Raw genomic sequence first — 10,933 nt, 5'->3', positions numbered from 1 at the left:
CTGCTGCTCGGCAGTGTGCGTAAACGTTAATGATCAGTAAACGACGCCTAGGCGACACGGTCTCTTACACTGTCCTCATATCTGGGTGCATCAGGGCTATAAGCAGGCCACTTGGCGCCATGCCAGATCTTGAGCCACGGCCGTTGTATCTGGATGTTGTTAATGTGGCTTGCAGATACGAGAGATGCCTTTAAAGAGAGATTGGCTGACCGGCTAATGTTGTACTACTTGTTGGAGGCTGGGATTTCTTCGGCTCACCAATCTCTACCAGGCTACGACTATGACCAGACGGAAAATTCAAGTTGTCGTGTCAAGCCTCGTCGCCTTCCATCCAAGGTTCCAAGGTTTCAAGATTTGCTGATGGTTCAACACAGTCAGCTCTTCCGTTCGCGTATCGAAGCCGCGGTCCTGTTCGGCGACGGGCGCGGAGTCGCTTCACAAACTATAATTGCCGTTGATATAGCCTTTATCCCACTACGATTGGTGTGGCAGACGGGACGCGTTGCAGGTTTCCAGGTATCGCGCATCGTTCCACGATGTACTAGGGCCAAAGAGGGAGACGGCCCCGCCGTCGTTCGGCTTGCGGGGTAAACTCAAGTCCTCCTGGTACCTCGCGTGTACCTCAAGCCTCCTTGCCCAGGTGGTCTCGACGCTGGTTATATTAAATGGTACCGGTCCTACGGGCCATCTGGATCGAGCGCGGATGGAGAGTGGAACTCGGTCGTATATCCAAGTACGCTCTCTGCCATCATGCATCTTCTTGGTACGGAGAAGCCAAGTCTGGGGTATTATGAATCGACTCTGTTAGTACCTTTGCAGACCCTGTTGTCAGTACTCAGACGCGCTGCGTAGCATCCCGAGAACCCGTCCAACAATGGAACCCTGCCGTCCTCACCATTTAGACGCCTTGGTAGTGGATGTAGAATGCATCAGCTGTAGACTAGATACGCCACTCATACGATGATGACAGAGCTACTCTGCGCGCAGGTAGCGGTTCATGCGTACGAGCTTCCTGCAGGAACGCTGTTTCACCACCGCAAAACAATTGCACGTGGCGATCGAGTAAGAGATGTGTAAACCTGTCTATCGTCATCCAACAATAGATGATCGTTCCGCGGCACAGCATGACGCCGGAAACTTCTGGAACGCGTCAAGGCGGTCCACGTAACAGCACGCTTGCTTTTCTGACCAACAGGGCGGTACATTTTGGCGCCTCAGAACTGCAAGTTTTGATTGCGGACGAGTATGCATGCGGACGCAACTCAGCGCTTCGACCGCGTCGGCCTGCAAGCCTGGTATTCGGGATGGCGCAAGTAGTTCTCATGTCTCCCGTCGTCCGTGATGGTACGAACCACGGTAGTTGCTGCCCGGTGGTAATCTGGAGGCGGCAGTCAGCATCCGCGCGACTCGTAGGCTCAGCGAACGCATTTTGAATAACGGTGTGTCAAATGAACCCACCGGCATATGCCAGTTCGGCCCGCGCAACGAATACCAAGGGGTGAACATTTCTCCAACAATCAACCCCCTGGCTAACAGCAGCCTGGCGCACATGCGGTTAGCAGCAGTGTGCCTGGCATCGCATCCTCCGCAGTCGCCTAATTGCCCAGCCAGACCCTCCCCCGCAACTGACCACGGCAAAAGCAGACGCCAATGTCGCATTCGACTCAGCGGAGGTTGGACGACTCGTCGAAAAGGAATCCGGACCGCACAAGCTGCGGCGCAGTTGGCAGAGGCGAACGTCTCATCAAAGACCAACCATGGCGTTCGAGCAACAAATTGCGCAAAACTATGCGAATACGCATCAGCACGGCGAGACCGCGGATGGCACCGCTTTGTGGCACTGCAAATCTTTGTCGCATCCGGCCTCGTCGCAGGCATTGCTGACCCTGAAGACCATTCGGAAGTCAGAACAGGGGCGTGCTCCACGTGGTGGCGGCGCATTGTTGTTGTTCTTTTCCGTCCTTTGCCGCTTGAAACTCACACGCGACAGCATTTTTGTCTGTGTCTACCCAGGTACACAGTAAAAGTTACTGTACCCTGACAAGGAGCACCCAGCCTGTCTTCGCTGAAGCAGTGGAGTCGCCCGGCGGGCCCGAGTACGACACGCCTCTCGAGTCGTCTCCCTGTATCAGAGGGGCACCTGAAGCCAATATTGGGCGTCCGCTCGGCTGGCAATACACTCGCTGATTGACAGGGGACGGAAGCTACCTGGACGCAATGGCCCATGTCAAACTTACTCTCATCAACCCTGCAACTGTAGCGTGCTGAGAAGCTTAGCGATCGTCTAGGACCCGTCCACGCCGTCCAACATGCCGCGTCTGGGGCACCTGCATTTCCGTTTGGCCCGGTACAGAAGTCAGTTGGACGATCTCCTTCCTTTCAAGTGTTCGGTCCATATCAGGGCACACTGCTCCACCCAGACTAGTTGTTGGCATCTATTGACATTATCTCCTTATATCCTTCGCACATGCCCTAAGCTGTGGATCTTTCTCGCGGAGAATACCTTTAGTGTTGACACCCCTCTTGTGCATACAACACAGCCAAGCCGCAGCCCACCTGACCTACGCAACTTGTCTGACCGTTCAACAACGTCCTGTCACACGGTAGCCTCCTGATTGGCGTTCGACAGATCGTGGGGTGATCACTGGATCTCACAGGGCACGAGACCGAAATTGCTTCGTTACAGGCGCAATTCGACGTTTTGCTGCTTGCCGACCATGATCTCTTGATGAGCTGAGAACAGAACTACGTCCGGCCATCTTATCGGGCCGCTCCCACTCGCAAACGACGATCTGTTGCAACTATGGCGCCCTACGATATGGCTATTATAACCTCTGCCCTGGAAGACCGTTCTCTCGACAAGCCATACTCCACAGCCTCGGACAGCATGGATCCGCTCAGCTCCGTCTACAGGGCGGGGCTTATTCCCCTCGGCATATTCGCCATGATGAGTTTATTATCAGTTACGGCCTTGCTCGGATTTATCACTCAACGAATGATTTCATGGCGGAGACATTACAGACAATACGTCGGATACAACCAATACGTTATCCTCATCTACAACCTCCTAATCGCGGATCTGCAACAATCAATCGCATTCTCGATATCCTTCCATTGGCTCCGAATCGGCAAGATCGTAGCACCCACTGGCGCATGTTTCCTCCAGGCGTGGTTCCTGCAAATTGGGTAAGCATCATCCTCATAAGACGTATATGTGAGATAGATTCTGACTCTGTACTCCTGTGTCTAGAGATGTCGCCAGCGGTTTCTTCGTCCTCGCAATCGCGATACACACCTGGTTGGGCGTGGTGAAGGGATACAAATTGCCATACTTCTGGTTTGTGGTGTCAATCCTCTCGATCTGGTTCTTCGCATTGATCCTCACGATAATTGGACCTGCGATGTACCAGGAGCGATACTTCGCTCGTGCTGCAGGATGGGTACGCATTCCTCTCTCTGAACCACCTTGTGTCAGAGAACTGATTGGACTAATTCTGATTAGTGCTGGGTGTCCCACAACTACCAAGAGGAAAGGCTTTGGCTACACTACCTCTGGATCTTCATTGTCGAATTCGGCACAATAATCATCTACGCCCATGTCTTCTTCCACCTGCGCGGCCGTATCCGGAGTATCATGGCGAACGACACTAGCAAGCTCACGCGAGCGACCAAGTTTATGGTCATGTACCCTTTCGTATACGTCCTACTTACATTGCCCATCGCCGTGGGCCGCATGGTAGCGATGACCGGTCATCCAATGCCAGATCTTTTCTACATCATCGCTGGCTCGCTCCTCACATCGTGCGGCTGGATCGATGCGCTCTTGTACACCTTGACACGGCGAGTTCTAGTCTCCGGAGACTTGAGCACAGGGCACTACAACAGGACCGTTACGGCGACTCTCACCAACGCGGCACGACCAGGCGACGCCGATCATTACGGCCTACATTCGATGAGCAACAAAGAACCCACTGCCCGTACCGTCACCATAGTAGGTGGCAGCAACAGGCTATCGCGAATAGTCGACCACCGCCGCGGGCGCAGTTACACAACGCGGTCACGACTCGAAGACACGCTACACGAGGACGATAGTCCAACGCGAGCAGGATCACAAGATTCGATAATCAAGAACACACCCACGGGGCACGGCATCAGTATTGTCACAGAGACAAGTGTACAGGTGGAGACCGCTGAGGACAAAGAGTTCGAAGCCGGAAGGCCGCGGTCGAAAGACTGGAACGACGACTACAATCGAAGGTCGTCATGAGAAGGGTATACTCTACATACCCCTGGCCTGGTCCTCAATGAAGTGATCACGTCCGTATGCTCGCAGAAACAACTGCGCTACACACTGACCCCTTTGTCATTACCTTGACTCGATACTACTTGTACACTATCGTTTGTTCAGCACGAAAAGCGTAGGCGTTGGACTGGCGCGACTTCCTGTTTCCTTTGTTTCTAAGCTCTGTTGTACTACACAGTCTACCAAGAGGTAGCATTGAGATACCCGAATACAAATAACAACTACAATTCCAAAAATAACGTGCACTCTCCAACTTCGTCCACCACTCCATAGTGTCTCCGTGTCCGAGAGTGATGTAATATCGCAGTACTGTCTACGCTGTTATAAGACAGTAGTACTACATTCATCACAACCGACCGTCAGCCCTGACTGTACTACCCAGTCTTCACGTAAAACCACAGTCATCAATCCCACACATCCAAACAAAACAAGACCGGTCAATCCAACATCCGTTCCACGTTTCACGTTATCGAAAGTACTAACCTTGCGAAGTTCTTAGCAGATACTCGGAGTGCGGTGCGAGGCTCCTCGCGAAACCTTACGCCTAGTGTATCCCGACGAACGACGGAGTGCTCACCGAAATCCAGGACAGCGTTACGCTAAGCAGTACCGAGGTCCAGATCGATTGAATCGTATCGTATCGTTCGTATCACGGGCGTGCTTCCTGTGTTGCACGAGATGAACGCCGACTTAAAGGGCGCTGAATTTGGCTTTGTAGAGACGAGAATCACTCCAGTCGGGGAGGAAATTGGACATTCGCCTACAGGAATTGCAGAAGTGGATGACCTGAAGCTCTACGTTGCATTGATGATCTGCTATTTTTCGTCGCAGCACTAATCTATCCTACAGACGTCTTTTCAGTTTCATCCTTGATCGGGGTGAGGAAGGGTGTGTCTTGGGAAGTGTTTGCAGTGGTCCGGGTTGTCATGCCGACAAAACAAAGGATACCTAGGTATTATGTCAAGCGAGCGAGAGAAAGCATACTGATCGCTTACCTTACATAACACGTACCATCTATCGCCCAGACGTACAGGATTAAGCTATGCTGGTACGCGTGGTTCATGATGGCGATCGCAATAGCTGGAAATCTGACGGTACGTTGCTTGATGAGATTTCGCATGTAGAGGAGGCGAGACTGGAGGAGTATGTCATAGCGCGCTTCTAGCACTCAGTAAGGATGGCAATGGCAGGCGTTGGCTATAGAAGTGAGCTTTCATGGTGACAATGTTGGGAACATAGTAGGAAACTGAACGGGTGTACCAGTCTACATTCCTACCAAACAGAACGTTCATAAACTGCTGAGGCAATGTAGACCTGTTCGTTATTCTTGATTGACATTACCCCCCATGTGCGTAGATACACGCCCAAGTCGTTCCGTGAACGGTTTGGTCTCGACTGGAGACTGCAGATGGTAGAAGTTGGTGGAGCGACTCGTGCGGCGATTACAGTAGGACTTCACACTTCAACACAAGACACTGCATGTACTGGGATTGGAGGATGATGTTTATTGGCGTGAGGGGTCACTCAAAGCCATTTTGGCACACCACTGTGTCTGCACCATGATATCGCCGGTTTCCATGCGTAAGAAAGTGCAGAAGGAGAATAATCGAGAAGTCCGAGAAACCACGCCGTTAACCATCCGTATCCCATTTTGCCAGCCAATCCACCCGGAGCCACTTCTCCACGTCTAGATGTAGGTCTCGTAAGGTACGGGTGTGATGTTCTCCGGCTTCTGCTCCTTGAGGGAGACAATGTGCTCGGCGCGGGGCTGTGCGGGCTGGCGCTTCATCTGTTGGGGCTCGCCAGTCTCCTTGGCCTTTTGTTGCTTGGCGAAGTTGAGCTTGACGCGCTTGAGGAAGTCCTCTCGTGAGCGGGAGTGGCGGACATGCTCGATGCGGACGTTGATGCGCTTCTCCATGTATCGGTTGCCGACTTGCTTCTGGAGGATGACACCGACGGCGGACTTGGTGACGTTGTAGACGATACCGGTCTTGCCGTGATAGACCTTGTAGGGCATACCCTTCTGGACGGCACCTGTTTTGCATAAGTCCTCCGCTTCAACCGCTTTCGCTGTGGATCTGAGGTTTCGTACCGTTGGCTACGACATCGACAATATCACCGACCTTGTACTGCTTGAGGTAGGTCGAGAGCGGGATCATTCCCTTCTTCTTGAAATCGCGCGAGAAACTGTCGCAGCGTCAGTAATCGTCCGAATGAATAGAGTGCGCCTTGGACTCAGACTGCGGTCTGGTCCTTCGGTCGCATGGGGAGTCGCATGGGGAGTCGCAATCATTCCAACTTACGCATAGCGCGTACCCGCGCGGAGACCGGCTGCGTGACCCATTGTGTGTTTGAAGTTGGGCTGGTGGTTAGTAGCTGAGCTGGTAGAGAACAAAGATGTTCAATATTGGAAGAAACGAGGCAGTGTGCGGTGGTCCGACCGCTTGTCGCGCATTCGACCAATCGGGTGCTCTTGGCAAAGACCCACATACGCCCACCACCGGCTGCCGAATTATGAAAATCATCTGCTCGTTCTCTATCGCAGACTCAACCATCGACAACCACAATGGCGCCTCCCCGATCCTACTCCAAGACGTACAGCGTCCCCCGTCGTCCTTTCGAGTCCGCTCGTCTGTATGTGCAACCCCATGGCCACTGAGCGAGAGCGTGCTCCGCTTATGTCTGGGACACAAGTTAATGTTGGGTTAGGGATACTGAGCTCAAGCTCGTCGGCGAGTATGGTCTCCGCAACAAGCGCGAGGTCTGGCGTGTCCAGTTGACTCTGTCCAAGATCCGTCGTGCCGCTCGGTGAGTGCTCATTGTCCTCGTCTGCGCGCAATTGATGCGCAGTCTGTGAGATGCGAATTCGCTAACATTCCGCAGTTCGCTTCTTACTCTTGACGAGAAGGACCCCAAGCGTCTCTTCGAGGGTAACGCTCTCATTCGCCGTCTCGTACGTGTCGGTGTCCTTGACGAGTCCCGCATGAAGCTCGATTACGTCTTGGCCCTCAAGATTGAGGACTTCTTGGAGCGCCGTCTCCAGACCTGCGTCTACAAGCTCGGTCTCGCCAAGTCCATCCACCACGCCCGTGTCTTGATCCGCCAGCGCCACATCCGGTATGCATTCGCCCACACTCGCTCAAGAAGCGCGCGACTAACAGTATCACAGTGTCGGCAAGCAGATCGTCAACGTCCCCTCCTTCATGGTCCGCCTCGACTCCCAGAAGCACATCGACTTCGCTCTGACCTCGCCATTCGGTGGCGGCCGCCCTGGCCGTGTCAGGAGGAAGAAGGCCAAGGCCGCCGAGAAGGGTGGTGACGAGGACGCCGGCGAGGAGGACGAGGAGTAGACTTGACGCCAAAAGGAATGATTCATGGACGACAGGCGTTAGGCACGATGGGATGAATCTCTTTGATAGTCATCCTGTCCTGGAAAGCACTATATCCCTTGTGGGTCTCGGCTGGTGGATGATCTACATATACTTCACGTAGACACTGCCCAAAAATTTTCAACTGCCATCGTCTGTCTTAGTTCACTTACAATGCCCGTGAGAATGTAAATGATGCTTGTCCACGTACAGTTTGTAGGATCTCACAACACCCTGGAGCCTACATTGATGCTACGTCTTATCATTTACTCGTTGTTGTCCTAGTGTAGGCTGCAGGCCTACTCAGTTCTTTCTTGTATGAGGTGCCAGTCTCACCTCATTCATGGAAAAATCCGAACACTGTGGAGCCTACATCAAGATAAAAACATGCAAAGTAGGTGACCTAACGTTAATGTAGGCTCCCGACCTGTTTAGTTTTCTTCTTGTATGAGGTGGTCTGACTGATGATCTTGCAACGATGTCTGCCCTGTGGCTATGTTGTTGGCAAAGCCCAAGCTATTTGCATAACGTTTGATCAGCTCGCTGCATTTTGTACAAAAATATTGACGATCCTAATACTGCGCGTGTCTTTATCCTACAGCATGCACACATTGCAACTAAGCAATCAACAGGTGTAGATACGTTCTCACAACGCAAGCTTTCGATCAATATGCCTCAATGTACTCTTTCCTATTGAACGATTCTAGTACTCAGAGTCATCAGTATACAACCGCGTCTGCGGACTAGGTCTCTTCCCCTCCAACGACAGCCCAGCCGCAACCCTCTCCTCACCCACCTTGGCCCGCGCCTCCTGCATAATCCACAACCCAGAACTAGTTCCCAGCCTCGTCGCGCCAGCCTCCAGCATCTTGACTGCCGTGTCCAGGTCCCTGACTCCACCACTCGCCTTGACCTCCATCTTCTTCTTGCCTATTTTGGCCGATGCGAGGTACTCTGCCGCGGCTACCATGAGCTGCACGTTGGGCAGGTTAGCGCCCGGTCCGTTGAAGCCAGTAGATGTCTTGATGAAGTCGAAGCTAGCTGCTGCAGCAAGATGAGATGCAGCGAGGATTTGCGCGGAGGTCAATTGCGAAGTTTCGAGGATCAGTTTGAGTGTTGTGGGGGCAGGGCAGAGGCTTCTTATGCTGGCCAATTCTCTGTAAATGGCGCTGTAGTCTGGGATATCGTCTGTGTCTTCCTCGCTAAAGTCGCTGGCTGAGCTGCTTCCGGCATTCTTGGCCGTGTTGGCAGCGGTGATGCTGTCGATTGCTGAGTCACGAGCACGCTCTAACGGTGGAGAATTACGTCGGTTGTGCTTGGTGAGGAGGGAGTAGTTGAGGACGACATCGAGTTCCCTTGCGCCCGCTGCTACGGCGGCACGAGCTTCTTGCAGCTTGTATAACGTGTCTTGAGTTCCTTCGTGGAAGCCTACAACACAAGCTACGAGCACGTCTGTGCCCTTGAGGTTGGAGACACAGCGTTGGACGTAGTTCAGGCGCACACAGACAGACTGGGAATCTCGTCAGCTTGGTTTTCTCGGGGGCGATGAAGTGAAGCACGTGTCCCAGCTCCAAACTCTAAGGGTGCGACTGTGCCTCATCCCGAATAAACACCCTCAAACCTGCGGTAACACATACCTTGAAGTTCTCCGTCCTTGCCTCGGCGCAAAGCCCATCGATCGTCTTTGTCGTCGCGTCCAACTTGAGTACCGTGTGATCCACCGTCTTAGCCAACTCCTTCAGCGCCTCATCTCCATTCCTCATCCGCGGGCCCTCGTAAACCTTCTTCGCCCTCTCTCCACTCTCCACCTCTTTCAAGACATCCTTAATCGTCTGATCAATTTGCGCTTTCCATTCCTGGTTCGTAAAACGATCCGTCATTATCTCGATGGGGTTCGATTTATCGTCGCAGAGATCCGGGTTGGCGGCGAGGAAACCGCGGATCAAAACTTCGGATTCCGTCAGAGGGATGGGGTGGGGGTTGGTTGGAGCTGCCGCGCCTGCGGTGGATGAGGTGGGCATTTTGAACGACGCGCTTGCAAATGTTTATTTATTGATCTTGTGATTGTCCACTGATTTATTTTAGTGGCTGTCGAACCGTGAGCCGCGGATGCGCGAGCGAACGAGAAGGCGAGTGGAAGTATTGACGATGACGTGGGGTGGCTTGCTCTCGACTCGTGTCCAATCGTTAATTGAAATAAGCACTTTAGGCGAACGGTTATGCAGCGGCGTTGTCTCCTGGTCTTTAAGACAAAGTGGCTGTATCGACGACTATTATGTAGGAATCTTGAAGTTGGCGGAGGTCGGCGTTTTGCTCGTCATGTGGCTGCTTGTAGGGAAGGTGCTATGAACTGGGTAGGGGTCTCGGCCATACTTCCCCACTTGGAGAGCAGAATCATTCTGCCAAGAATGATGTCCTTCTTCTCTAGGTAAGAAGCAAGTCTCTTTGCGATACTAGTAAGTTGTGACCGTTCCATTCCACGCGGGGTGGTACAGTACCCGTATACGACCTGGTGTTTAGTGTAGACGGAACGTAATAAAGTCAGTGTATAATACACAGACATGGCCCTGCGTGTACACGTTGTTCACAAGATAGGTTTGAATCACTTGTTCGTACGCCAAACGAATGTGAGGAATTGACGCTTGATTTACAAAGGACCGCTAGCATGCGTAGGTATCCTCGATTGCAAGCCGGTCCTCACCTCGGACGACTGATCCAAAGGCTCTGAAATGCTATCTCTCCTCCCACATGCATGTACATGAAAGCTGAAAGACCATGCCGAACAAAAGGAAATAGATTCGAGGAAAAGGGTGGTCCATCAGCGCTGAGATATCCGGAACTCCCGTTTTTGTGACTTTTGCATTGACTCGAGTCGAAAGATCCCTCTTCTATCCTGCGGTCGAGTCGATCGGCGCCAATGAGATCTACACCCCTAAGCCATGATAGTCGTCATCGTAACCCATCAATCCCCGCTGTCATCACATCGACGAATCGTCTACTTCCTTCGGAAAGAGCAGCCCTCGGTCAACCGCGCCTTGCCACCAGTGGGCTGGCACCTGTGAATGCGTTAGCCCATGCCCTGTATCCATATCCATTTGTCCCAAACTTACAGGACCTGCGAGCAGCCCTGGCAGACGACGACTGTGTTGGCGTGCGAGAAGACGGTGGTGATGGTGAAGCATCCGGGGCACTTGACGTCCATGAAGAAGGAGCGGGGAGCGGGCACGAGGGTCTTGAGCTTGTGCTTGCGGGCCTCACTATA

General features: G+C 52.8%; 5 protein-coding genes across 5 annotated transcripts; 2 read left to right on the top strand and 3 right to left on the bottom strand.

Moving 5' to 3' along the window:
- Positions 1-2,818: 2,818 nt before the first annotated feature.
- Positions 2,819-4,267, top strand: J4E93_001315 (uncharacterized protein; the record flags this gene model as incomplete). The annotated part of the gene is made up of 3 exons (XM_049339267.1): positions 2,819-3,186; positions 3,251-3,440; positions 3,503-4,267. 3 exons carry the CDS (start codon positions 2,819-2,821, stop codon positions 4,265-4,267), a joined length of 1,323 nt encoding a protein of 440 aa, XP_049203224.1.
- A 1,723-nt stretch (positions 4,268-5,990) lies between these two features.
- On the bottom strand, positions 5,991-6,647 carry RPL21A (60S ribosomal protein L21A; the record flags this gene model as incomplete). Its single annotated transcript, XM_049339266.1, has 3 exons — positions 5,991-6,337; positions 6,396-6,490; positions 6,607-6,647. 3 exons carry the CDS (start codon positions 6,645-6,647, stop codon positions 5,991-5,993), a joined length of 483 nt encoding a protein of 160 aa, XP_049203223.1.
- Positions 6,648-6,869: 222 nt separating this feature from the next.
- On the top strand, positions 6,870-7,653 carry RPS9 (40S ribosomal protein S9; the record flags this gene model as incomplete). The annotated part of the gene is made up of 4 exons (XM_049339265.1): positions 6,870-6,937; positions 7,013-7,111; positions 7,187-7,420; positions 7,473-7,653. 4 exons carry the CDS (start codon positions 6,870-6,872, stop codon positions 7,651-7,653), a joined length of 582 nt encoding a protein of 193 aa, XP_049203222.1.
- Positions 7,654-8,374: 721 nt separating this feature from the next.
- Positions 8,375-9,692, bottom strand: J4E93_001312 (uncharacterized protein; the record flags this gene model as incomplete). Its single annotated transcript, XM_049339264.1, has 2 exons — positions 8,375-9,181; positions 9,309-9,692. The coding sequence occupies 2 exons, from the start codon at positions 9,690-9,692 to the stop codon at positions 8,375-8,377; spliced, it is 1,191 nt and encodes a 396-aa protein (XP_049203221.1).
- A 974-nt stretch (positions 9,693-10,666) lies between these two features.
- Positions 10,667-10,873, bottom strand: CRP6 (40S ribosomal protein S27; the record flags this gene model as incomplete). The annotated part of the gene is made up of 2 exons (XM_049339263.1): positions 10,667-10,727; positions 10,782-10,873. 2 exons carry the CDS (start codon positions 10,871-10,873, stop codon positions 10,667-10,669), a joined length of 153 nt encoding a protein of 50 aa, XP_049203220.1.
- Positions 10,874-10,933: the final 60 nt, after the last annotated feature.

The sequence above is a fragment of the Alternaria ventricosa genome (assembly GCF_023758065.1).
Source record: "Alternaria ventricosa strain BMP 2768 chromosome Unknown scaffold_2, whole genome shotgun sequence".
NCBI lineage: Eukaryota > Fungi > Ascomycota > Dothideomycetes > Pleosporales > Pleosporaceae > Alternaria > Alternaria ventricosa.
Note: the sequence above shows the minus strand (reverse complement) of the source record. Positions and strands in the feature narration are given on the sequence as shown.